The sequence below is a fragment of the Myxocyprinus asiaticus genome, chromosome 46, assembly GCF_019703515.2.
Source record: "Myxocyprinus asiaticus isolate MX2 ecotype Aquarium Trade chromosome 46, UBuf_Myxa_2, whole genome shotgun sequence".
Taxonomy (NCBI): domain Eukaryota; kingdom Metazoa; phylum Chordata; class Actinopteri; order Cypriniformes; family Catostomidae; genus Myxocyprinus; species Myxocyprinus asiaticus.
In genome coordinates, this window is record NC_059389.1 from 13330981 (window position 1) to 13358950 (window position 27970).

Here is a 27970-nt window from a genome sequence, read left to right on the forward strand (position 1 = left end):
TCTTGTCATTTTAAGAGAAGATGTCTTTCACCTGATTGACATGTCTCATACAGGGAAATTGTGGGAGGAAATGATATTCAAAGTGGGAATGATTTGATGTTGTATTTCAATAGGCAGTGTCTGGGGGTGCCTTGTTTGTAAATGTGTGGAGAGGATGGCTGGGTTGTGGATGGTATAGTGGTAAATAATAGTAAACATTGTGACCAGCAATTGGATTTGGTTTGATGATAGTAATTAACAACTTGGAAAAAAGTAACGGTAACACTTTCTATGAAGCCCATATTTATAATGCATTGTAATGTCATTATATATACATTATAATGCATTCTTAATGTATCACAATACACCTTATAATATGTTATATCTTCTCATTAATAATTGTAACTACAATTATAATAAATGTATAATATTTAACCTATTCATAGTTATACCTTAAACTGTATAATGCAATATAACACAATCAACATCCAATTTTATCCGCAGAATCTGTAATGTAATATAATGTATACAGGGTTGGGAGGGTTACTTTTGAAATGTATTCAACTACAGATTACAGAATACTTGCTGTAAAATGTAATTTGTAACATATTCCGTTAGATTACTCAAGATCAGTAACGTATTCTAAATACTTTGGATTACTTCTTCAGCACTGGTAGATTTTTTTCACTTGTTTTGACTATAAAAACTCTGTCAATACAGTAAATCAAAATACACATGTTAAAAAAACATTCTCTGAAAAACCTAAATATCTTATGCAGTGTTGTTTCTAAAACAAGATAAATCAAATTGATCTTGTTTTAAGGATTTTTAGATATTTTTACAGGAAAAAAATACAAAAATTATTATCAAGAATATGATTTTTGCCCTAATATCAAAGGTCTTGCTAGAAAAAAGAAATAATGATCCAACGTGAATTTTCTTGATAAAAAAATATGATCATGCTTGGTAACGTGTGCATGTAAAATGGCTAGAAATAGCATTTTAGCTTAGCGTAAAGCTGACAATTTACACAAGGTTTATTTCTATTTCCTCTGCTCCAAACTTACTTCAAACTTACTTCTCTGTCTGCTCGTATGAATGTAGCGCATCATAAGAAAGTGTTTCACCGCTGTTCAAATGCACTTTGGATCGCATCATTTATATGTATAAATGTTTTCCATCTGAAAGGACTAAATATTAAATGAAACAAATGACAGTAAGATGCAAAGTAATCTCTTCAGTAATCAAAATACTTTTTGAATGTAACTGTATTCTAAATACCAATGATTTAAATTGTAACTGTAGTGAAATGCAGTTACTTATATTTTGTATTTTAAATACGCATACTTGTTTTTCGTTACTCCCCAACCCTGAATGTATATTAGGTATCATATAAGAGCTGCATTGCAAAAGCAGCACAGTATCAACAGTCATAAGGCTTGATGACATCATCATATAACATTATAAGTGGTCTCGGCCTGTTTTAAGTAAAGATACAAAAGCAATGAATAGTAAATAGCCATAACATAAACTTGTAACATACAATACATTACAAGCCAATTTAATATAATGGAAGTTATATAAAAATGCACAGAATACAATAGAACACATTCACAATGTACATTTTGTGACATTAAGACATTTTCCATGTAATTTTGCCCAACAGGGTGTAATTTAAGTGAAATATAATACAGGTTGCAAATATATTAAAATAATCAATAAGCATTTTACAAGCTTGAATTGTAATGTCTTATAACCACTTAAAAACATTTTATGAATGTTTATAAATAAACATTGCTTTTGTCACTTAAAGCATACCTAATATATAATACCTTATAACTTCAGATAAAATTTGATGTTGGTCATGTTATAATGCATTATACTCTTAAGGTATAACTATGAATATTTAAGTATCATAATGGATTATAATTGTGGTTACAATTATTTAAAATTAGTTATAAAAAAAAATATAAGGTGTATTATGAGACATTACAAATGCTTTATAATGGATTTATAATGCCTTCACTATTCATTACTAATGATGATTGTGGTATCATAAAACCTCTTACAGTTGTGCAACATAGATTGTCTGATTTATGACACACTGATGAACAGCAGTACAGAATATTCAAGTAACTGATTGTCTTTTATTTTGTATTTACATGTATAACTTTAATACTATTTTACATTTAGATTGCAAAGACATTTTGCTCCTCTAACATTTCCTTGGCTTCCATGGCTGCAGTTGGAAATATTTAAGACTCAAACATATAGGAGTTATTTTTTATTTAAGGACCTTTTTTTATGAACTTGAACCTATGTCCTTTGGCATTTGCATAAACCACTGCACCGCAGCTCCAACGTATTTGTTTTCTAATAAGTAAATTTCATTTAATTTCTGGTTAATTAAGGTTCAGACCCTTTCACTTGCAAAATGTAAGCCAACACCCATCATTGTTTAAGACCTAATAATGTGTCCATTGGAATGTACCGGAATAAGAATGAATAACCCGGTGGAGAAAATAAACCCCGGAATTAGTCATAAAGTCATAAATTCATAATTTATTTTTATTCACCACAGGAGTTTGTGCTGTCACAGCATTATACTCTCATTGCAGGGTTCTCCACTGGAAGCTGTAAAAATCAGATTCATTAATGTTGCTTTTTATGAGCAAAGACTGCTAATTAGAGGTGGCAACCGCAGTGAGGAGGCCCTTGATATGAGGCCTAGTCTAATCAGCCCTGAGTGAATGAGCTAATGACAGAGAGAGCAGGGAAGGTGGACTCAGACAGGGTCACCTTACTGGCCTGCGGATGAGAGAAACCCAAATGTGTTTCATATTGTTCATCACATAAAAAAATCATAAGGAGTCATGAGACAAGAGGACAAAAGGTGGCTGCATCTACCAAATCCATGCATTGGCAATTAATTTGCAAGCCTTGAAAATACAGCTGTACACTGACTAACTAACTAATCTTATTTATTGCATTCACTAACTAACCAATTAACGACTGTAAAAAATAAACTTATTTAATTGCACTAACTAACTATTAATTAAACTTGATTAAAACTTCATTTTCCACTGCTCTGCATTTACACTTCTGCCATAGCATTGTACTATTCTAGTTCTCAAATGAAATTTGGTATGGTAGCACTACTTCATTATTTTTGCTCTTGGATTATTTGCAGCTGCTTTTATTATTCTCATTTGTAAATTGTTTTGGATAAAAGCATCTGCTAAATAAATACATTTAAGTAGAAACCATAACAGTTCATTTGACAGTATCTATGAAGAGATACTGTATGTTAATTAGGTATTTTGTTTTACTAGACGTGTGGAGTGTATTTGGATTCTGAAAGACAAATGATTAATATAGAAAGTTAGTGAAATTACTAAACAAAGACTGACGTGACAAATTTCTAGCAACTTTTATTTTTCTGTCAATACTGAAAGTGAAATACTTTGCAAAGCAACATAATCACAGCCAATCAGATCATATTTATTGTTTAATATACTGCTGTATTTAATATACAGTGTAGCTTGATTTTGGACCAATGAGATTTTGCTGTGGGCAGAACTACCTGGTACAAAAATAGAAACCAAGCAACTAACAAAATATGTTGTTGCTTGTCACAGTCATGGCTGGTTAGGACATAAACTCAGAGCAGTTTTAAAATAGAGGATATATCACTTGTCGCTCTGTCACATTGCGTTTGATTGCGACACTGCGTAAGCATTTTGGGGTACTTGTGACAGCTGTGCTCTTCCTTTCAGATCAAGAATGCTGAAGACAAGATGGATCCTCTAGTTTATCTGAGCCTGCTGAGAGTCAGCGTCTCTACTCTCCCACACCCCATTCGCCCACCGCGTCCCCGGGCACCTGACCCTGCTCTCTCCAACTCCTCCTGGAAGAATCAGTAGAGCTATCGCAGTACACACGGGAGACAGGTGAACTCTTCCTGTGTAAATATGACTGGATGGAGGTCTCAGTGGCGTCTGGTCCTGCTCAACTCACTGACATGTGGCCTGGAGATCTGCGTGGCTGCTGGGATCACCTATGTGCCCCCTCTGTTGCTGGAAGCTGGTGTGAAGGAACAGTACATGACAATGGTTTTAGGTAAGGTTTCAGCCTGGAATTTTGCCCAATAGGATAAGGAACTAACTTTTAATGTCAAATTAGGGTTTATGATTGGTTAGAGAAGAACCATGCTGTAAGTCAATTTTATTTGATTTTATAGGGTAGCACTTTACACTAAGGTTCCATTTGTTAACATTGCTATAACTACATTAGTTACCATGAACTAACAATGAACAGTATCTTGGTTAATGTTAATTTCAACATATACTAATACATTTTTTACAGTTTCATATGTTAATATTAGTTAATGCATAATGATCTTGCATGAATTATCAATTAACAATTTTATTTTTGTAAACCAACATTAACAAAGATTAATAAATGCTATAAAATTATATTGTTCATTGTTAGTTCATTATACCTAATGCATTAACTAATGTTAACAAATGGGACCTTATTTAATGTATTACTGGCTTTTATTGGTTTTGGAGTCATTCCAAATTTTTTTGTTTTGTTTCAGTTTTTCCTATTCAATTATTTTTATTTATTTATTTATTCTCCCCTTTTTCTCCCCAATTTGGAATGCCCAATTCCCAATGGGCTGTAAGTCCTCAATCCGGGTGGCGGAGGATGAATCTCAGTTGCCTCTGCGTCTGATACTGTCAATCCGCGCATTCTTTCACGTTGCTTGTTGAGCACGTTACAGCTGAGACATAGCCTGTGTGGAGGCTTCACTCTATTCTCCGCAGAAACCACGCACAACTCACCACACGCCCCACCGAGACCGAACCACATTATAGCGACCACAAGGAGGTTACCCCTCTACCCTCCCTAGCAACCGGGCCAATTTGGTTGCTTAGGAGACCTCGCTGGAGTCGCTCAGCACGCCCTGGATTTGAACTCGCGACTCCAGGGGTGGTAGTCAGCGTCTTTACTCGCTGAGCTACCCAGGCCCCCAGGAAAATGTTTTTATTTCGTTTTTGTTATATTGTTATAATAACACTGGCTGTAAACAGTATGTCAAGGTTGTTTCCCACTGAGGAGTCAATCCTATAATGGAGGTCATTGTCATAAATAGTGACTAAATCACTGCTTCATCCAGGTGGTAATTAGGTGCTAATTGGAAGGCACTGGACTGCAGAAAGAGTCCCAAGGCTCAAGGGGTCAACAGCTGTGTGGAAGCATGTATAGTTTTACTGCATCCTGTTAAAATTCTGTGGGATATTCCTCTGGACTTTTATCAGTAGTGACTGATAATTTAGTCTTAATGGGCCCAAACTCAATAAGTTCTCTCAGCCAGAATGTGTAGTTTAATGCTGAAGTATGATATATTGTTTCAATGTTGCTTTCTCCTATCCCAGTTTAATATGCAGAGTAAGTAAGCTATTCATAGGTTGATTTTGCTGAAAATTGTGGCTGTGTGGTGCTATCAGTTGATTGCTCTGTTTGTTTGAGCATCCAGACCAGCCCGACACAGCAACATTGTCTCAGCCAATGGTGTGAGTTTGGGGCGAGACTATCTTTTTGCCATTCAGTGGCAGATTGGTGTGTTTGGGCAGCCTGATCTCACTATTTTTCTTAGGTTTTCATATGTAACATTTACACAGACATTTTTTGTATGTTTGGACAGAAGCTGAAATGGACAATATGGCCATATTGACAGTATCTAAAACCTTGTTTTCCGTGGTTCTGGTCCACACAATACATGACTGATCGCGGACTGGGCGTATCAACTACATGACCATTCGTCCCCAATTGATGTGCGTGCTGCTGTCATATCTGTGTCCATATTGTGCATGTTCATGCATTTGCTTTTTTACATTTTCAGATTGTACGCTTATTGTTTCCCTTTAAATCCACACATAAATAGCAAAAAAAAAACAGCTGTTTTTATCATGGTCCCATTTCAATCGGATCACCCAAAATGCATCTTAAAATTAAGATGACGAAATTCATTCACAAACTTGCACAGTTTATTCTTGATCACATGTAAACAAACATGAAAGAACTGCTCTCACCAGTTTTCGCGCTTATTTGCGCTTATTTGCAAATTAAAAAAGAAAAACAGCTGAATAAAAGACGGAAGATAGGGAAATGTAGATGATGTTTTAGTTTATTTTCTAATTACTTTTTGTCTTCTGGTTCCCAATACATTGTTCTCCTCTTGCGTTCTCTTGAATATTTCATTGGCTTTGGTTCATTGTCGGTCTCTCACACCTGACAAGACGTCTAGATATCAAGCTGGTTTGAAATCCGTTGTAGCGGTTGCGACATGTCGCAGGAGTGCGCACACTACAAGGCCGTTATTTGTGACTTCTTGTTGCTGACTAGTCGCTGACTCAAAACTTGGGATGTCCCGATTCTACGCTCATGTACTTGACTCGTGCTCATAAAAATGCTCAGATACTAAAAAACGATACCATCTGACGTATGAATGTCATTACGTAAACATTCAGCTCACAAATTAAAATCACGTCATGTTCTTGTGAGATTATTTAACTGCTAAAGCTTCGATTTAATAAGATAAAAATATAGTTTGCATGTGCAGCACTTTAAATGTGAGTGCTTGTGAATGTGTAGAGCTGGTGACATAAAGAAACAAAGTGCTCAAACCTTGGTTTATACACGGAAAACACCATCATGAGGATTGCACAATCTGTTTGTAGCAGATGACAGCAGGCAGAGCGCTAATTCACTTTTTAGCACGAGGCACATACAGACTACATATTATTTAATTAAATGCCAGCCTTTTGCAGTTTAATAATCACTGAGTCACATAGCAACCTGATTTTCCAGAGTGGGAAGCTACCATCATAACTTCAGAGCTCCTTGGTCATGACAACACAAACACTTCAAAATAAAAGCTCAATTTAATCAAGGGAAAAAAGTATGACACAAATAGATCACTACTGTATAGTTAGGTAATATTCACTTTAATACTTCAAATAATAATAATAATTGTATATCAATAGTTATTTTATGATAGTTAAGCAATATTTAACATCTGTGATGCTCTGTTATGCAGCACTTTATTAAAATTATTAAAAATTAAAAATAAGAAAAGATCATGTTGAAAATTAATTGTTATACTTCCATTTGATAAAACTTTTAAGGAATTCATTTATTTAAACACCATTTTGATGATAAAATTTAAATAAATTGTTGATATGGAATTCAGAAAAAAACAACCAGGTATCGGATTTGTACTCGTTCTCCAAAAAATGGTATCGGGACATCCCTACTCAAAATATCAAATGAGACGAACTGAGTCCTGTAGTGTACACTTGGCTCAAGTCTAACCATGAACCTATCCCTAAAATCTGATTGGTTTATAGAAATGTTTTTCCTGGATCAGTAATGGTTGCTACTTCTTAGCTACAGGGAAAGAAACATTGGCTTTTTCTACTAGACACAATGTTCTGCAGAACTTTGTTTAAATACAGCAACGTACATGTTTTTTTTTTTTTTGTTGTTTTGTTTTTTTCATTTTATCCTCAAATCACCAAACCCACAACTCTAAATATTTATCCTCTGTGTTTTAGATTTTTCTGCGTGCCATATGAACAGATGCATTATTTTGTGCCCGCAAATGGCTTCCATATGGTTTCGCTGTAAATGGGTCTCTCTCCAAGACTTTTTGCCTTGCAGCCAAAACAAAAAGAGCAGTTCACAAACGTCCATGTGGTCACTTCGGTCCAGACGGACAGAAGATATGTGGTGTGTTGGTGTATACTGCACTCTGCACTGTTAGTCGACAGCTGCACAGTAGAAAGTAGAGATAGACGCTTTGTTTTCAGATTCATTCACAAGCTATATATACTCATGAAGGCAAAACAACCAGTCTCGTTGCCTTTAGGAGCAAAGTGCTTTCAAAAGCCCAAAAGGACATTGTTGTTTGTTTGAGGATGCTTAATGTGCACTTGTGTGTGTGATTCCTGAGGTTTTGTTTAACTGTTTCTTAATGGAGTGTGGTTTGGAGGCTTTTTTATAAATCATTTGGAGCCGATGCAAATTTTTCCTGTTTTGATAGGCATGTGTAGCCAGACCTTTGACTGAACTGCAAAAGTTCTGGTCCACATTGCAGCCTGTTCTTGCTAAGAACCAACTTTTTACAGAGGAGAGACAGTCTGACTGAGATATAAAGCAACCAACCATAGTTAAGTTTGTTTTTACATGCTTGTTAGGGACAGGTTCATCTGAAATCGATTATACAACAATAACAGGTTGGCATGAAAAAAGTAAATAATGGAACGGAAATCTCCTCAAACAGTTGTACAGAAAACACTGTAAACATTTCGGAAAATCTGTATAGATTCTGTGATCAAAATGTAAAGACACTTTCACAGACATAACTCAGAAAACAAAGTGGAACTTGTATCTCATGAACATCATGGATTTTTGCTGATGGATATCTAGTTTACTTGCTGCCAGTTACCTCAACCAAAGCAAAACTCTGAAAATCATTGATAAAAGTTTGATGCCACCAATCTGGCAAACCTTGGTGACCAAATCCAGTGATTAATTTATCCTTAAAAGTGCTTGCTATATCAACCCAGTACCTTGTAAACACTAGCCAGTGAATCAGATCAGAGCTTGCCAGATCGAAAAAGTACTTTCCAGTTTGGTGCGAAATAAACATCAGGCAGAGGCTAAGACAAATGTTTGTCAGAATTCTTTTGTCTTTTTAAGTGCTTTTTGTGCCAGATTGATGCACTTGTGTTGAGTATAGGGTGGAGGTTGTAGTTTAATTATAGAGACATTACATATAAAAAGTCTTACAATTGAATATACTGTATATGTCTCAAACTGTTGCAAACAGCACAATGCCACCTTTAAAATGAAATGCGCAAAACTCTCCCTTTACCATGTGAAAAAAAGTATGTTAAAAGTAAGTATTTTGGCTTACAGGCGGTGCTGATAGACATTGTTAGATACATTTCTTTAAGACTAAGCAGTTCCCTTGGCTATGCACTTCCATGGTTTCCTCTTCAGTGTTCCCCAGAAGAATAACACATGCTTTGTCAATACCTGCTCAGTGCCTTAAATGTTGGTTGCCTTTAAATTGTTTTAGGTGTGTTATTCCACACCTGCTTCCATTTTTCTGGCTATAGCACTCAAGGGAATGTGTGTTTGTAATTTGCCTCTTTCACTTATTTGCAAACACTACAATTATGCACCATAATGCTAATTGCAAAGACGCTGGTATACTAGAAGCATAAAATTGGTCTCGGTAGCATAATATATATAATGATTTTAAGGTACGGTAAGTAAAGTGCATTCAAAACATGTTCGGGTCATCTTTCTAGCACCCACTTGAATAAAAATAGCTCCTAAAGATCTAGGCATGAATCAAAGTGCCCAACCTGTGGACTGAGTCATCTGCTTTAATTAGAAAAGCTGTGAAGAGGAGGTAGCCGAGCCAGAGATCGGTCACCTTAAGTTACATGCAGCATAGCGGGAGGGTTTCAATTGAAGATAAAGCCAAAAAATGAAGGAATGAAGGCCTTGAAAGTTGGTATGGATGTGATTTTTCTTTCTAAGTGACATAAAAGCATTACATTTTTCTGTTGAACTCTTTTAAAGGCAAAGTAGTAAATAATTGAATTGCTTTATTGAATAACATTGTCACATTATTTCGAGGACTTGGCAATATAGCTAAAAAAAAAATTATATCTCAATATGTTTCAGCCTTTTCGATATCTCTACTTATGTACTTGTTCTGAAATGGCATTTTATTTTGTACAATTTTATCATTTCAATCAAACAGCCATTGTTGTTGAGTAGATTTAAAATGCTTGATGTAAAATCTAAGTTAAAAATACATGACCGTTTTCACACTTTTTTCGATTTTAGCAGTTCTACTTCCACAAGACTGAGCCGTTGGATTAACCACATACCCTCTTTCCAAAACCCTGCACTCCAAAAATACCAATTAGCTTTATTGAGACCGACATCATGCAGAAACGGTTGTTAAAAACAGCAGCAGCAAAATAGTTCCCTCAACTGACAGCTGTTATAAACAACATGGCTTAAAAATGGCAGTAAGTCTCAATAATTTGCTGCAACTACAACACTATGAGAACGTGCAAAATGATTGACAGGTCAAAAGCATCATTGTCTGCGGTCCACAGACACATTTTTGTTTCCTGTTTACAGAGTCTAGAACTGTCACAGAGACAGGTGAGATATCTTACATCACTTATTTCAGTAATATTTCTCAGGGAGTAGGAAAATGCATACCTTTCCATGAAAAAATCGCTTTCAGCACCTTTAAAAGAAAGTACGACACAAAGCCATCATAAATACAGAAATATTCTTAGCTATACTATTATTATAATGATATGAGTTAATAACATACCTATAATAAAATGTTTGCTGCAAACGTTGAGTTTGAGTTGACTGAGGAGATAAAGAAATTGTCTCAGTCCAGTAAGCTCTGTTGACGGAATATGATAAAAGTGAAGCTTTTGCCATTGCGTTTTTTCTTTTTTTTACAGCCAACTGCGCACCATGACATTTCATTTAGCCTAACCAGACAACTTAAAGGTAACAGCTAACATTTTGAGGACTGTTGGTCAGCTAACTAAAAGTTTGTTTATCTATTTGCGCCGGCGCGATACTAGTCTTTTTGCAACCACTTCCGACTGTAACGTAGGCACTGACGTTGCCAAAGTATTGGTCTGTATGTTTACTAAAACATTTTAGTACATGCTACACTGAGACTTCCATGAACTTTTTTAATGGTGACAGAAATTAATAATTGAATCAGATTTGATTCAACAAATCACTGTACTTAAATGAATCAATTCATTGAAATGGGCTGTTTAATGTGATTCATGAAAATTAATCCAACTTGACTGGAGTTTAAATCAGGGACGCTATTCTGTCATAATGCTCTCACACTCGTGAGCCACGAGAAAAAGAAGGACCTCAAAATTAGTCTAATGACATGCTCTTTAGGAAACTAAAATAAAAATAGCATTAAACCAACCATGATATTTTCAATGTTGCTTGATTTTATATTACTAGCAAAATCATTGTGAATACGATTGTCGCCCAGCCTTAATTATCTCTATGACTTTTCTGCAGGTATCGGACCAGTTCTGGGCCTTCTCTTCATCCCCCTGATTGGCTCAGCCAGTGACCACTGCAACAGTAGCTATGGCCGCCGGCGACCCTTCATATGGCTTCTGTCATTGGGTGTTCTCCTAGCCCTCCTTATCATTCCGCATGCTGATGTGCTGGCCGCCAACCTTAGCTGGGGCAGCGCCCGCCGTAACCAGGCTCTCCAGGTGGGCTTGCTCATCCTTGGCGTGGGACTATTGGACTTCTGCGGGCAGGTGTGCTTCACGCCACTAGAGGCGTTGCTCTCAGACTTATACCGTGAACGGGACGACTGCGGACAGGCTTTCGCAATGTTCTCCTTCATGGTTAGTCTAGGCGGTTGCGTTGGCTACTTGTTACCCGCGTTGGACTGGAGCAGTGGGCTTCTCTCGTTCTACCTGGGAGGGCAGGCAGAGTGTCTGTTCTCCCTCCTCATCTTCATCTTCGTGGTCAGCGTGTTGGTCACCATGAAAGTGTCCGAGGAACCTTCATGTGGGACGTCTGTCCTGGAACCTGGGCCATTGGAGACTGGATGGTGTTTTCCGCACTCATGCTGCTATCTGTTTCAGTGTAAGCTGCGTTATCTGAAGTCAGGCCCATTGCTATGCCTGCTGAGGACTTGCTGGTCTATGACACCAGCCATTTACCGCAGCTACTGCCATGTACCACGTGTTATGCGACAGCTGTGCTTGGCTCAGCTCTGCAGCTGGATGGGTGTCATGTCCTTCATGCTCTTCTACACAGATTTTGTTGGCGAGGGATTGTATGAAGGAGTTCCAAGTGCTGCTCCGGGCACTGCTCTCAGGCAACGCTACGATGAAGGTGAGTTGGTTGCATGAGACTTAGTTTGGAGTTGAAATAATTTTACATGGAGCAGCTCAAGTTATTTTAGTGATTAGAGACCCCATTAAATAAAAATGTGTCCAAGTTTTTTAGCTTTGAAGCCATATACACTCACTGAGCACTTTACTAGGAACACTATGGTCCTAATAAAGTGCCCGGCGTGGTCATCTGCTGTTGTAGCCCATCTGCCTCAAGGCTGGATGTGTTGTGCATTCTGAGATGCTATTCTGCTCACTACAATTGTTCAGAGTGGTTATCTGAGTTACCGTAGCCTTTCTGTCAGCTCGAACCAGTCTTTTCATTCTCTGTTGACCTCTCTCATCAATAAGGCGTTTCCGTCCGCAGAACTGCCGCTAACTGGATGTTTTTTTTTGTTTTTGGCACCATTCTGAGTAAACTCTAGAGACTGTTGTGCATGAAAATCCCAAGAGATCAGCAGTTACAGAAATACTCAAATCAGCTTGTCTGGCACCAACAAACATGCCATGATCTAAATCACTGAAATCACATTTTTCCCCATTCTGATGGTTGATGTGAACATTAACTGAAGCTACTGACCCGTATGGCTGATTAGATAATCACATGAATTAGTTGGTGTACAGGTGTTCCTAATAAAGTGCTCATTGACTTTAGTGTACTCTTTAAGGTCGACAAAATGAGCTTTCTCTTCTGGGAAAACAGACCAGAAATACTGATGACTGATCTTGCAATACATATTTTTATTTATTTCTTATTTTTTTATTAAATGCTCTCTAGAATGAGAATGTCCCTCCACTGATACACCAGCAACCGACTAGCAATTAGCAAATTGTAGATGAATAGGATGAAAAGTGTGCTCATCAATCGATTTTGTAGGATCTTATTCATTTGTATGCAATGCATCACACATTATACTCAGAGGTGTTTTTTTTTTTTGTAAATGTTGATGTTATGGAAATTTGTCTGGAGGCATGCTGTAAGTAAGGAAGGAATAGGTAATAAGTTAAGAAAGAAAGAGAGAGAGGGAGAGAGAGAGAGAGAAATAAAGAAAACAATGAAGAAAGATTTACAAACCTTGACATCGTTTCACTGTCTGTCTGCTGTCAAAAAGAGCCTGCTATTTTTGAGGCACCATTTGCTCTTGTTCTACTGGTGTTGGTGTGGTTTGTCATTTCCCTCCAATGGCCAGATCATCTGGCTCTGCACTGTGAACTTGTTTTCACCTTTTCCTGTGGCCTCCATCCATACTGTGCTACAGCTTCAAGCAGGGTTAATAAACACAACTCCCCATTGTTAGCTAGTCAACAACAGGTTTACAAAATCTAGACACATGCTAAGCTGGCCTCTGAACCTCTCCCATTGAGCTTGAACACCAACAGAAACCTTCTTTAGCAAATATTTTGACAAATGTGGTTAAGAACAACAGGCAAACAAATAAAGTCTGTCAACATAGTCTACCAATAGCTAAAGCAAACTATGCCTACTGTAGAGTTACAATATGATAATATTGTACGATTCAAAATATATTGCGATCTTTTAATCACTTGTTTCTCATTCATCATCATCATTGTCAGTGTGTTTTGGTTCCATTGTGTTTATCATTAAACGTAAACCCTAGCAAACTAGCTGTACAGAGGATGTATACGAACATCCTTACAACACGAAGTTATAGACTTAAGGCCGAAACATACTCCATGCAAGTATGTGAATGCAGCTCGATTTTGTGCATTGTTGCATTCCAAAATGTGTCAGACCACGATTCATAACAACGCAAGTATGTGTTACATTCTCAATGTTGCAGCAAGGGGCGCTATAGCGGATATTAGTGTAAACTGTCCGCTTCTAATGTGAGTTTCATGTTTTAAGTCAGCTACTGTAATGGCAGAGCAACAGTTTGAAAGAGAATATTGCTAAACAAATGACTTCAAGCCAGTATATTTAGAGCAACTTATCTGAAAAATAACACATCCAGTTTAATTGCACAATCTTTGAAGGTAACCATTGCCCCTTTGAGTAATGAGGTTAGTCTCACTTCATATTTACATTTACATTTATGCAAAGCGACTTACAGTGCACTTATTACAGGGACAATCCCCCTGGAGCAACCTGGAGTTAAGTGCCTTGCTCAAGGACACAATGGTGGTGGCTGTGGGGATTGAACCAACAACCTTTTGCTTACCAGTTCAGTGCTTTAGTCCACTACGCCGCCACCACTCTTATATTAGGTGTCTACTACTATGTACTACTAACTACTATGTACTTACATTAAAATACATACAAAATGTACATATTGTGCAACTACATGTTGTTCTGCATAATTCTTACAAGATTCACATTTGCTGCTATTGAGGTTGAGGAATGGGTAGATTTAGGAGTAGGGGTAGGGTTTGGGTGTAGAGTTAGGTTTTCGGATAAGGGTTGGGGAAAGGTTAACAGTGTAACTACATATGTTATAAAATGCAGATATTTTAAATGTAAGTGCAATGCAAAACACGTATGTACATAAGTACATTATATCAGATGTTAAGTACATAGTAGTTAAAGACACCTAATATAAAATGGGTCACTGAGGTTTGTTACAGCAACAGTAGCACAAGAATGCACGTTAAGCATGTTCAGCAGGACCTTGGATTGGCAAAAGTGCTCACATCTGCATATGCATACTTGCATAAGGTATATTTATGGCCTCATATTCTTAGCTTGCTCTGACTCTGAGGTTTTATAATAGAAATAATTGTGTTTGTTGACCTTACGCTGATGTATGTTTCGTCTTCTCACACACTTTTCCTGAGTGGTGCACCATGTACAGGCAAACAAAACCTGTTTGAGATACGTGTGTTTAAAATATGAATTCCTGCTGTGAGGAAAATTCCAAAGCCTATGCAAACATATACCATGGTAAACATTGCTCATAAGATTTAGTCAAAGGACGCTTTTTCTATTATGTTTAAATGGTCAAAGCAAATAGTTTGAAATGACCTTATCTCTCAAAAATAACAAGGCTTGGACAAGGATTTTTGTTTACTTGTACATGTAGTTGTTTAAAGAACAGTGCATTGTGTCAAGAACATTGTTGTCCTTCAGCTCAAATAGAGGTCAATGAAAGGAATAATTCTTTCATTATTTACTCACCCTTAAAGGGATAGTTCACCCAAAAATGAAAAGTCTCTCACCATTTCAATACCCTCATGCCATCCCAGATGTGTTTGACTTTCTTTCTTCTGAAAAACACAAACAAAGGTATTTTGAAAAATATTTCAGCTCTGTAGGTCCATACAATGCAAGTGAATCGTGACCAGACCTTTCAAGCTCCAAAAGTTAAATAAAGGCAGCATAAAAATAATCCATACAAACTCCAGTGGTTTAATATATGTCTTCTGAAGCAATGCAATCACTTTGGGTAAGAAACAGATCAATAATCTTTCTTTGTGTTCTGCAGAAGAAATGTATACACATCTGGGATGCATGAAAGTGATTCAATGATGAGAGAATTGTCATTTGTTTGGAACCAATATCTTCATCTGATTCCCATATGTAACTTTTGTAACATCGCCCTTACAGGTATACGTATGGGCAGTCTGGGCCTGTTTCTGCAGTGTGCTACCTCAACATTCTTCTCACTGGTCATGAGCAGGCTGGTGCATGTCTTTGGGTCCAGGATGGTCTATTTGAGCAGCATGGTGAGCTTCACCATTTCTGCCCTGGTTATCTGTCTGTCCAAGAGTGTACTGTTGGTCACGGCTATGTCAGCCCTCACTGGCTTTGCCTATGCAACGCTGCAGACCTTGCCGTACACACTTACCTGCCACTACCACAAAGAGAAAGAGGTATGCACTTGATACTCATGTGTGTTTTCTCTCTCTGCTCTTATAGAAAATAGCATAATGTAAAAACACATTTTTTTTAAGTAGTTTGAAAAACAGTTTAACCTCCTGAGCGTGACTGCTGTGTGCATTTTCAATTCCCCTTTTTGATTTGTAATGAGTAGCCCCTAAGAAACATGCAAAACCAAATACTTTTCCTAAAAATGTATGTCCACATATTTGGACATTGGGATGAGGACATTTTAAATGATACCAAGCTATATAAAGTCTGATTTTTTTTATTTATTTATATTTTTTTTAAAACAAAATTGTTTATGTTTCCAGGAGTGTTGGTTATTCATGTTTTTGAGACGTTACAGACATTACATCAGAAATTTGAATAAATTATTCTGATTCAAAGTAATGGCCAGCATCATCCAGTCACTGCTAACCATGTTAAAATAAAATTTTGCATGAAAAATTCTGAATCTGTGTACTGATTACTTTTGTCCCATGTCTGCCAAACATGTTGTGTTGTACAAACATCATCTGCAGCCTGAAACTGAACTCTTAACCGAATGTTAGGAGTGAATGCACTTTGCTGCATAGGAAAGCTATAGGATGCTCCCTTGCTCCCTAATAGGGAATGACTCAACCTCCAGTGTGCTGTCTGTCTGCACTGGTCTCAGAACAGTTTGAAATGCACCTTATTTTCATCCTTACATTTTCCAGCTTTTGGATGCATCCATTGATTCTCAATGTGAAAATGCACAGTGAATATTGGATATTTTAAGGAAAATTATACTATAGTCCACATATGTGGTCATTATGTTTAACAGAGTGCCGTTTTGCGATAAATCACTGACATTGACAAATCAGATGAAACTAGAGACTCGACTCTTTTGACTCAAACCGGTTTTAATGTAAAAATTTTATGAGATTTCTTACCAGATGTAGTTTTCTTGCAGTTTTTCCCAAAAACAAACTCAGATTTGTGTCTTGTTGTTATGTCACATGACTCAGTGTGTCGAAAGTTTAACACTTTTATGACAGACCAGTGTCTCCTGAACTAAGATCAGTTGGTTTAAATAAAATGTAATCATGCATAGTCTATATCGAAGCCAAAACGTAATGTCCACGCATGTGGACGCGGGGTCTCTAGAGGTAAAATGTATGTATGTATATATATATATATAATGTATATGTGTGTCTATATACAAGATATCTCACTTGTTTCTCATTGCTAACATCCAACAGGTGTACATGCAAAACAGCAAAACCAAAAAACTGCACAAGAATGGATTCACCATCACAAGGGATTCTGTTTGTTTTAATTTAGACAATGACCCTAGAGATCTCAGCCACAAGAATGGCATTTCCAATGGGCATGCTTATCACAACAGTGATGGACAAGAATATTACCCCCCTCTGCACAATCAAAATGGTACACCCCTTGGTCTGGAGTCAGAGGATTTTGAAAAACGTGGGGTAGGACTAGACTTTGCCATTCTGGACAGCACCTTCCTTTTATCTCAGGTCTTCCCCACCCTCTTCATGGGCATGATCGTCCAGTTCACAGAGTCTGTTACTGCATACATCGCCTCCTCTGCCATCTTTGGTGCCATTGGCATTTATTTTGCCACCCACATCATCTTTGACCAAAAGGACCTCAGAAACTGAAAGATGCAGTTATGATGTGAGTCATATCTTAAAAATCTGTCCCCCTTGAACGTTTTGACTAAATAACTGGCCATATTGTTTAAATGTAAATTACTTAATTTACTGTCTATGTTGTGCTGACTGCATTGTTTCTACCTTTCTCATTCAGGTTATGTTTGCTTTGAGGATGAATTGTGCATAAGCGGTCTAGACTGCTTTCTCCATCAGATTTCTATGCCTAAAGACAAATAAAAATTTTGGGACCAATGTCAAATTGGACGATGTAAATCCTGTTATTTCGTAAAGACTTTTTTAAAGAACTATTTTATTGTGTATATATTTTTTATATTGATAATATATACATATATTTATATCCCTATGGGAATTTTTTATGCAACCCATTTTGGTGAGGTCATCTGTATTGATGTAGTCACACTAACCTCATTTGACTTGTCAAACAAAAGTGTCTTTATGAGGTTTCTTGGTCAGTAATCAAGACTAATAGCACAATATAGCCATGTATAAAATGTCAGTCTAGTGTTCAAAATGACAATCTGGAATATTTTTCCACAGGAGACTTTACACACAGACCATAACTTATGTTAACAAACTGAACATTATTGGAAAGTGTTACCATATTTTTCAGAGCTGAATAACTGTCTGACCTTTTTGTGTGTAAATAAATGTGCAACATTAAAGTGCATAAGAAAGACAAACCTTGCTTGCTATAGAATTATTTTGTTAGAGGGAAAAATAATAGAATAAACTAACTTCTGGTATTTTTGCTTTGTTTTCCTGAATCTGTAAATTGTGATTAACACATTTGTATTTCAACAGAGGATAAACACTTTAACTAAAGTGGTGTTAAACAGCCTTTAATGCTTTAAATTAGCACATTGTCTTGCTATAAATGAAGTGGATGCAACTGCAACACACAGGTGTCATAATGCTGTCTCACTCAATCACTTTATGCAACATTCACTTTTGTTACTTAAATTAGACTTCTGAAGTATCTTGACAATGAACACTGGCTGTCTGCCAGTTTAATTGAGGGTGTTAGAATGGCAGATAAATGGGTCAGGTTTTTACAAGGAAAACATTTACTGCACTTTATCTGTCATCCATAGCGATTATGTCTGCCTCAGTTTTAATTATTATTTATTCATTACTTTAGGTCAAGGTCACTACTAGAGCCCTGAAATTCAATGCTTCTAAGAGTTTGTTTATTAATTAAAACATATTCAAAAACGAATGTAAAGAAGCAGGGAATGAACAGTGATATCAGATATTTGCACATTATGGCAGTCACTAATGTAAAGTATGTCTTTTGTATATGATGCTTTATTGATGCATGTCAGTGTGCATATTACTGCGTATTGCAGATCCAAATCTCATGGGTTGATAAAGTTCAGTGAAAATTCTTAAAATCATTTTTTTTTTTTTTTTTTTGTGGGCTTATACATTTTCATAGTTTTTTCCCATATAGTGTGCTACTCTAAATTCAATATTTTGCAACAATGATGGGGTTGCAGAAATGTGTTTACTTAAAGGGATAGCCAAAATTTGTCTCTCGTCATTTACTCACCCTCATGCCATACCAGATGTTTATGACTCTTTCTTCTGCTGAACATAAACAAAGATTTTTAGAAGAATATCTCAGCTCTGTAGGTTCATACAAAGCCAGTGAATGGTGACCAGAACTTTGAAGCTCCAAAAAGCACATAAAGGCAGCATAAAAGTAATCCATTAGACTCCAGTGGTTAAATCTATATCTTCAGAAGCAACGTAAGTGTGGGTGAGAAACAGATCAGTATTTAAGTCCTTTTTAACTATAAATTCTCCTCTTTGCCCAGTAGATTCAAAGTAATGGCCAGTAGTGGTGATATTCACAAAGAATGTAAATTGCCAAAAACAAAAGAAGAATGTGAAAGTGAAAATGGAGATTAATAGTAAAAAAGGACTTAAATATTCATCTGTTTCTCACCCACACTTATCTTTGTTGCTTCTTTCACATCTTTCTATCTATCTATCTAATCTATCTATCATAAACTGCTTAGTCAATTAATACAACCCCAATTCCAAAAAAGTTGGGACAGTATGAAAAATGCTAAAGGAGTGGTTTGTAAATTATATTCTCCCTTTTGCTACATTGAAAGCACTACAACTACATATTATATGATTTTTTACCTTGTGAATTTCATTGTTTTTATTTATGTACAGTAATTACAAATCAGATGATTGCAACACACACCAAAAAATTTGGGACAGTCGAGTGATACATCACTGTTTCTTCTAATAACACTTAAGCATTTTAGACACTGAAGACACAAGTTTAAGTTTAAAAAGTGGATTTTTCCCCCATTCATCCACTATGCAGGTCTTCGTTGCCGTATTGTGTGCTTCATAATGCACCACACATTCTCAATTGGAGATGGTCAGGACTGGCTTTTGGACCTGACGTTGATAACAGCTTGGATGGTCCTTTTCCTCTTTGGCCTGGAGAACATGACGGCTGTATTTTTCAAAAACTATTTGAAATGTGGTCTCTTCAGACCAAAAAAACACGGTTCCACTGTTCTACTTTCCATCTAAGATGTGACCGAGCCCAGAGAAGTCAGCAGCGCTTCTGGACAGTGTTGATGTAGGGCTTCTGCTTTGCATAGTAAAGTCTTAACTTGCATCTGTGGGTGTAGCGGCGGATGGTGTTGACTAACAAAGGTTTACTGAAGTAATCCTAAACCCATGTTCATGATATCAGTTACAGATGAATGACAGTGATGTCTGAGAGATCAGAGATCATGCGCATTGAGAAGTGGTTTTCGTCTTGCCCTTTACGCAGCGAGGTTTGATCATACTCCTTGAAACTTTTAACTATATTGTTCACTGTAGAGGGTGAAATACCCAAAATCCTTCCAGTTTGTCTTTGGGGAACATTGTTCTCAAAGTGCTGGATTATTTGATGAAGCATCTGTTGGCAAATTGACAAGTCTCGAATGATCCTTGCTCTTGAAGGACAAGGCTGTTTTTGGAGGCTCCTTATACAGTACTATGACACGATTGCCTCACCTGTTTAACATCTCCTGTTTCACATTGCCTTGTTATTTTAACTTGTCAAATTGTTATTAGTCTTAAATTGTGTTGCAATCATCTGATTTGAAATTACTGTACATAAAAATAAATAAATAACATCATATAATGTATAGTTGTAGTGTTTTCAATTTAGCAAAGGGTGAATATAATTTACAAATCACTCCTTTTTGTTTTTATTAGCATTTTTCATACTGTCCCAACTTTTTCAGAATTGGGGTTGCACATCAAAGGAGTGTGCCACTCGTGCGTAGGTGACATAAAACTAGACGTTTTTGCACAAATAATTCACGGGGACGCATTCAAAATATAGCTTAGTGAAAGCTTCCTGAGCAAACAGCAGCGCAGAAAGTGTTCTGCAAGATTGCCATGGCTCTGCGGTGACAACTGGACTGTTTTTACACCTTCCTTCTAAATAAGGAAGCGGCCCGTCAGGCATATGACCCCTGCCGGTGTCCAATTTGGGAGCTGCCAGAGAGCCCATCACGTCCTCAAGTTCTCCTGTGAGGTCTCACTCTCCCCGGGTACCTCGTGTGGATTGACAGCGATAGACAGGGCTGGGAGTCGATTCCAAAAAAAGAATCGATTCTTCGATTCAGAGGCGTTGGGAATCGAAAGTCGACTCCAAAAGATTCGCATCGATAAAGCATCGAGAACATAAGTCAGGAATCGACTCTTGGAATCGGTTCTAAAATATCTAGAATCGAATAGCTCTAGCGATAAATGATTGGCTGTGGTCAGAGAATTGCTTGCTGGCACTCAACTTTTCTTTGCCCATCCCCTTCTTTCTGCACTAGTTGACAAGGCAGCAGTATAGGCTACGTGTGAGGTCAGCTTGGTATCATCTTGAAGGCGAGTGATGTCATCTTGAAGATCTCTCCGGCAAGGTGAGCTTGCATTTTGGCGAGTGTGTGGTGCTTCCCACGCCAGCGTTTGCCCATCGAGAGAGGTGAAACATGGTAATCATCAGCACCTTCACCACCACCACCAGCACAAGCTCTGCAGCCCTGCTCTTCTCATCTGCCGAGGGGCTTATTGCGTTACACGCGCGCAGCCCCGACCTGCCTTCCCAAAATAAGCCCCAGCCACCATGCCGAAAGAAGAAAAACAAGAGTGGTATTTTTAGGGTCATTAACTTTGACCACGTGCCCCGAGGGTAAACCGGATGGCCACTGCGCAAAGGCTCCTCACCAGTATGTGCGAGACCAGTGGGCGCTGGACGTGGATTGCGATTGTGCTGCTAGGCTTTCTGCTCGGGATCGTGTCCCCCTACTCCACCTCGGACAGGACTAATGCAGATTCACTGGAGAAAAGGTGGGAGACGCTCTTTTCCCGCTCCGTTTTGGGCATCTCGGTGGATAGATCGGACCGGAACTGGGAGAGCGACTATTTGCTGGGCATCAAGAGAGTGCGGAGGCTGTACTGCAACGTGGGCATCGGGTTTCACCTGCAGGTCCTGCCAGACGGAAGGATAAGCGGTGTACATAATGAGAACCAGTACAGTGAGTTGTCATGCGACAGATGACACATTATACTATCAGGGATGGCGAATGATTGAATGCGCACCTGCATCCCAATTAGGCTATTATTATTAATTATTATTACACTGCATGGTTCTGGGCGCGTGGGCATCACAGCAGTGTGTCCTGAAGCAATGACATATCTATTAAAACAAACCCCAGTGTCAATCATTGCTGAATTTCCCCATGGCTCAAACATGACACGAATGCTTGGAAGAATTCATACAGGTATATTATGTCCATCTGCGGCCCTCATAAGCGTAACTGCAGCGATTTTACCCCCCACGTCATAGTATAAGAAATTATGGCATGTAAGCAAATGCAGAACAAAGACAGTGCATCCTCTGGATCCACCCACATTTAACGGAATGCATCCTCCTGCAGATTGAGTAGACTAAATGAGCTGTGTCATAATATGCCTTTGTCGTTTAGGTAACGCATTGATGTTCTGTTCAATCAGGTCTGATAGAAATCTCAACGGTAGAGAGAGGAGTCGTTAGTCTGTACGGCGTGAAAAGCAAGCTGTTTGTCGCAATGAGCAGCCGGGGGAGGTTATACGGAACGGTAGGTATGCCTATTCTTTGATTTCATTGTATTTGTTCGGAAAACGCATTAAATAAATATAGCGGGTTCAAAACAAGTTAAGCTTAATCGACAGCATTTGTGGCATAATGTTGATAAAAAATAAATAATAATAATAATAATAATAATAATAATAATAATTTCAACTCGTCCCTCTTTTGATTTATATATATATATATATATATATGTAAAAAATAAAAAATAAATAAATGAAAAAATAAAAAAAAATCTGAGGCACTTACAATGGAAGTTAATGGGGCCAGTCCATAAACGTTCAAATTAGGGCTGTCAATTGATTACAATTTTTAATCGACTTAATTACATGGTATGGCAATTAATTAATCAAATTAATCGCAATTAATTGCATACGTAAATATTTGCTGAGAAAGACCCTCAAATAACAATAATTAAATATAGAATGATTAAATAGCTATATTTAAATAATTATAAATAAAATATAGGGGCCTACATATTATACCAAATAATAATTTAGATAATTAAAATGCATTACATTGGCAGACGAGTAAAACATTGATAAGCCAAAACAAAAATTGGCTTCAGAATCCAGTATATTGTTTATTTCCATATTATTGGACGTAAGCCTTTCATTGGCCTACAGTCCACAGCAATAAATTATTATAAGGGCTTTTCTAAGGACACATCATGTACAACTTTGTCAGATAGACACTTTTGGAGCAGCTCACTTTGGTTGTCATAAAAATACTGCTTTTATGTCACTGTGTCATGTTAAATGTAGTTTGAAATGTAGAAAAACACGTCTTGAGATCCCTAGGTTCGGATTTGTGCTCCATCAGCTGTACTTTGAAAGCAAGAATGCGTTCTTATCTTGTGCTGTCTGCTGTTGGTAAGTGTGGTTTGTTCTGTGTATAAGCTGCACCTTGCCTATACAGCTGGAGTTTCCCTTACTGCCCCCTGGAGAAAACAGGTGGTAGGCTACTTCAAGCTTACTACCACTGCTCCGATGGTAGGAATATTCCATATTTAAGTCCTGGGACATGATTAATTGCATGATTTTTTTTAACATGTTATTTTTTATATAATTAACCGCAATGAATTAATGTGTTAAATCAACAGCCCTAGTTAAAATGACCGTAAAAACAATGATTAAAACAACTTTACAGCTCAAATTATACACAACTTTTAACAGAAGAATTAATGTAAATGCTTTTATAAAATTATAAGCTACACATTTCTGCCATTAAAGCCTCCATAAATTGGCCACATTCACTCCCATTGTTAGTGCCTCACTGTAACCTTGATTTTTTCTTCTTTTTTTCTTCTTCTTTTTTTTTTTTTAAGAATTATTTATACTACGACCAATGGAAACATGGGTAAGTGCGTCACACTGCAACCCCCCGATATTCAAGCCAAATCTACGCCCTTGGTGGTAATAAACATTATGCCACAAATTCTGGCGATTGAACTTAACTTGTATTGAACCCGGATTTTTCCTTTAATGCATCAGTTTTGATTTATTTGAGGTGCTCGTATGTGGATATCTTCTAATGTAGTTGATAAAACGAAATACCATGGCCTTGTCATTCATTTAGATAACTGTATAGACTCAGGCCAAATGTGCAGTGAAGTGAGTTATTAAGTTAAGCGTTGCTTGAATGTAAATTTGACCTACTTTGCACTTGCATTGCTTTGATGCCACATATTCCCATGTATGACACATTCTTTCTTTTGATTGTGTAGGCAGAATTATATGGCTCTTTAATGCTCAATTAATTAATTAATGCCAAATTTGTTAAAGAGACTGTCAATTTACACAAGCATTAAAAAGCATGCATATACTTTCAAAATAAAAAGTTATTGTAAGACTTTACAATAAGGTTCCATTTGTTTACATTAGTTGTTGTTGTTACATAAATGTTAACAAATGGAACTTTATTGTAAAGTGTTACCACTAGACCTATATGAAGTGTAAGTCTTTTATTTATTTATTTTGATTAAATAAGGGCATCCTTGCATTACAGGGTAATATGTTTATGCAATATAAGTCCCACTCCACTAAAACATATCACTTTTGTTTGTTGTATTCCAGTTTTCTTTTCCAAGCACTTGATTAAATTAGGAAGTTAGTGCTTTGTTTAGAATATAAGCTTTGTGCATGTCATTAACAGGCCCACATTTTTGTGCATGAGACAAATTTACCCTATAGATAAAATCTGTTAATTAAAATCATGTTGCTTTTGGCATAGTCAGAGGTCAGTTAAGCAGATAAAGTAATTTTTATGCAATTTTATGTGATGATGGACTGATAAGTTCTGCTTTTCTGCACTGATGTTTAGCTTTCAGTAACTGAGTGGTATGAGTCTAACCTTGAATCCACTTGTACATCATGTCATAATCGTGAAAGATGTTTAAAAATGTATTTAGCCTGTAATCCAGTATGTCCTTGAGTCAAATGTAGGATTCTAAGGAAACTCGATCTGAAATTGCCTGGGTATTTAAAGCAATGCTTTTCAGATGATCATTATTAATGACATTTAGGATCTGTACTTTCCTGCACATTACTCTAGTTGGTTGAAGTTATACCAAACTAACCTTCTAATCCATACCATTTTTAGAGGGTCTTCCGTGACGAGTGCAAGTTCAAGGAGACACTGCTGCCCAACAATTACAATGCATACGAGTCTTCCATTTACAAGGGCTTTTATATTGCCCTCAGCAAACATGGCCGCTTGAAGCGAGGCTACAAGGCCTCTCCAGCAATGACTGTCACACATTTCCTCCCACGTTTATGAGCAAAACTGGCAATAACACAACGATTTGCACATGTTGTATGTTCTCGTAGGTAACCTAAACATGCTTATATGAGAAGAGGTGAACTGCAAAGAACAAAAGTAACACTTAACATAGTATTTATTCTCATTCAAATAATATATGTATATTTCGGTAGCTTACTTTGTGTCTGAACTTTCTGTAAATGCTATTCTTTGCTGCTTATGATTTCTATTATGAACATATGAGAGATGAGGAGCTTTTTATTTTGCTCTCTCATTTATGGGTGCTTGCCATAACTGGTGTAAACCTTACCCGTCATTGGAATGACTAACATCTTTAGCTTTTAGAAGTGAAAGGGATCCTTTTTATTACCTCAAAGAGTAACGTCCGCACTGGCAAAAAGTGTTTGAAAGTTATAGAGGGAAAAATAAATATCAGTTTACTCTGATCTTCATTTGTTCCACCATTTTACAAGAGGGATGAAAGCATTTATTTTACTGCAGTTATTCATTATTAGTTGGTGCCTTAGCTTCAGATATTTTGGCTCCTTTTACTCTCATGCAAGGGAGAACTGTGATGCTCTAGGGATCTTTAGCCCACTTCCTAAAGAGTCAGAATTTAGTTTGGTTTATTTTCATTACATATTTGGATTAATAACTAAATGAGACTCATAGATTTGGAGATAAGAAACCACTTGCATTCACCCTTATTGGGAGTTAAAGTCAAAGAGGGCCATTTTACACTTCATGCAAGGTCAGAGTTTGACTGCAAGTCTTTCTGTGTACGGCTAGTCCTGAAAGGTTTGGATGCTTCCGTTTGAATTTGAATATCCAGTAAACTTTGCACTGGAGTCATAATCTGTTAAGGAAAACTGATCAAGCTTGAGATATCCAATGAATTTTCTTAATATTGAATTATGTGGCAAGATTATTTGATAGTGTTTTAGCAACTCATAATGTAATAACAAAGGATAATGTTACAACCGTAACTGTGCCCGTCTGGCACCAACAATCATGCCACGTTCCAAATCACTGAGATCACATTTTCCCCCATTCTGATTGTTGATGTGAACATTAACTGAAGCTCCTGACCTGTATCTGCATGATTTTATGCACTGCACTGCTGCCACACGATTGGCTGATTAGATAATCGCATGGATGATTGTTGGTGCCAGACAGGCTGGTTTGAGTATTTCTGTAACAGCTGATCTCCTGGGATTTTCACACACAACAGTCCCTAGAATTTACTCAGAATGGTGCCAAAAACAAAAAACATCCAGCGAGCAGCAGCTCTGCGGACGGAATCACCTTGTTGATCATGAAAGAGGTCAACAGAGAATGGCCAGACTGGTTTGAACTGACAAAGTCTACGGTAACTCAGATAACCACTCTGTACAATTGTGGTGAGAAGAATATCATCTCAGAATGCTATTCTAAGATGCGGGTTTTGAAATCTATAGAGGAGCATAGCGCTAACATTACAAAATATTATTATAATATATGCAGAATATATATATATATAATATTCTGCATATATTTTATTATAACAATATAATATAATGTTAGTGCTATGCTCCTCTATAGAGCTGCTTGCTAACTAATGAGCAAAGGACATTAAAGGCCTAACTTTCCTGAGGTAAACTAAACAGGTGACAGGTTGTTCAAGTGTCTTTGACTCATTTACAAATACAAACAAATATATAACATATGATTATTAAAATAAAAAGTAGTGGCAAACTGTATGTTAGTACGTATATATATTAGTAATAATGTTCCATAGTAATAATAATAATAAATGCATGAATGTTTCAATCCAGTGTATTTTGTAGGTAGTTTAAGACTAGATTTAGATACAAAATTTACTATTTTAAAGGAATACCAATGTTTTTTATGCCACAAAAAAAGTGTACTATTGTTTTGTTTTGAAAATTGTTACAATATGACAAAATTATTACATTTTTAATTAAAATAATTTTGTTAGTTTATGGTGAGTTCACAATGTAATACCTTTCTCATATTGTAATAACTTATTACATTTAGCAAAAAAACTTTATTACATTATGGGCTCTTACATAATGTAATAATTATTAAGTTTTGAGAAAATTATTACATTATAAACAATTATTACATTTAACTTATTACATTATGCTTTGTTATTACATTATGAGTTGCTACAGCGTAGCTATTTTTCTCAGTGATAAGGAAACTGTTCATTTTACAAATGAAATGGGTTCTTTTATCTGGCATGCAATTAAGCTCTTCCTGGTTTAGTGTCATAGATATTTATTAATTATGGACTCTGATGTCTATGTTTTACCTCTACATGACAGTAACTGATCTCCAATAAGGCGTTAGCAATTTAATCTCACCAACACGTTGACTGCATACATGAACGCCACCTCGACAATTCTTTGGAATGTAAAAAAATAATAAAATACTTAATGTCTTAATCTGTTTAAGATAACATAATCTGCTCATTACATTATCTTTGAATACCAGGCCCGAGCCCAAATACCAAAGCACATGCTTAAAGGGATAGCTCACCCAAAAATGAAAATTCTCTCATCATTTACTCACCCTTATG

At 36.8% G+C, this 27970-nt stretch overlaps 2 protein-coding genes across 3 annotated transcripts; both read left to right on the forward strand.

Moving 5' to 3' along the window:
- Nucleotides 1-2013: 2013 nt before the first annotated feature.
- Nucleotides 2014-18212, forward strand: LOC127435550 (solute carrier family 45 member 3-like). Of its 2 annotated transcripts, XM_051689072.1 has the most exons (5): nucleotides 3947-4098; nucleotides 11149-11985; nucleotides 15547-15812; nucleotides 17046-17484; nucleotides 17617-18212. In XM_051689072.1, the coding sequence occupies exons 1-4, from the start codon at nucleotides 3951-3953 to the stop codon at nucleotides 17466-17468; spliced, it is 1674 nt and encodes a 557-aa protein (XP_051545032.1). In that variant the 5' UTR covers nucleotides 3947-3950; the 3' UTR covers nucleotides 17469-17484; nucleotides 17617-18212. The 2 variants fall into 2 exon arrangements, with proteins under 2 accessions (XP_051545031.1, XP_051545032.1); XM_051689071.1 differs by having other exon boundaries at nucleotides 2014-4098; nucleotides 17046-18211.
- Nucleotides 18213-20906: 2694 nt separating this feature from the next.
- LOC127435555 (fibroblast growth factor 4B-like) lies at nucleotides 20907-27896 on the forward strand. Its single transcript, XM_051689084.1, has 3 exons — nucleotides 20907-22036; nucleotides 22515-22618; nucleotides 25231-27896. Exons 1-3 carry the CDS (start codon nucleotides 21700-21702, stop codon nucleotides 25405-25407), a joined length of 618 nt encoding a protein of 205 aa, XP_051545044.1. The 5' UTR covers nucleotides 20907-21699; the 3' UTR covers nucleotides 25408-27896.
- The last annotated feature ends 74 nt before the right edge of the window (nucleotides 27897-27970 follow it).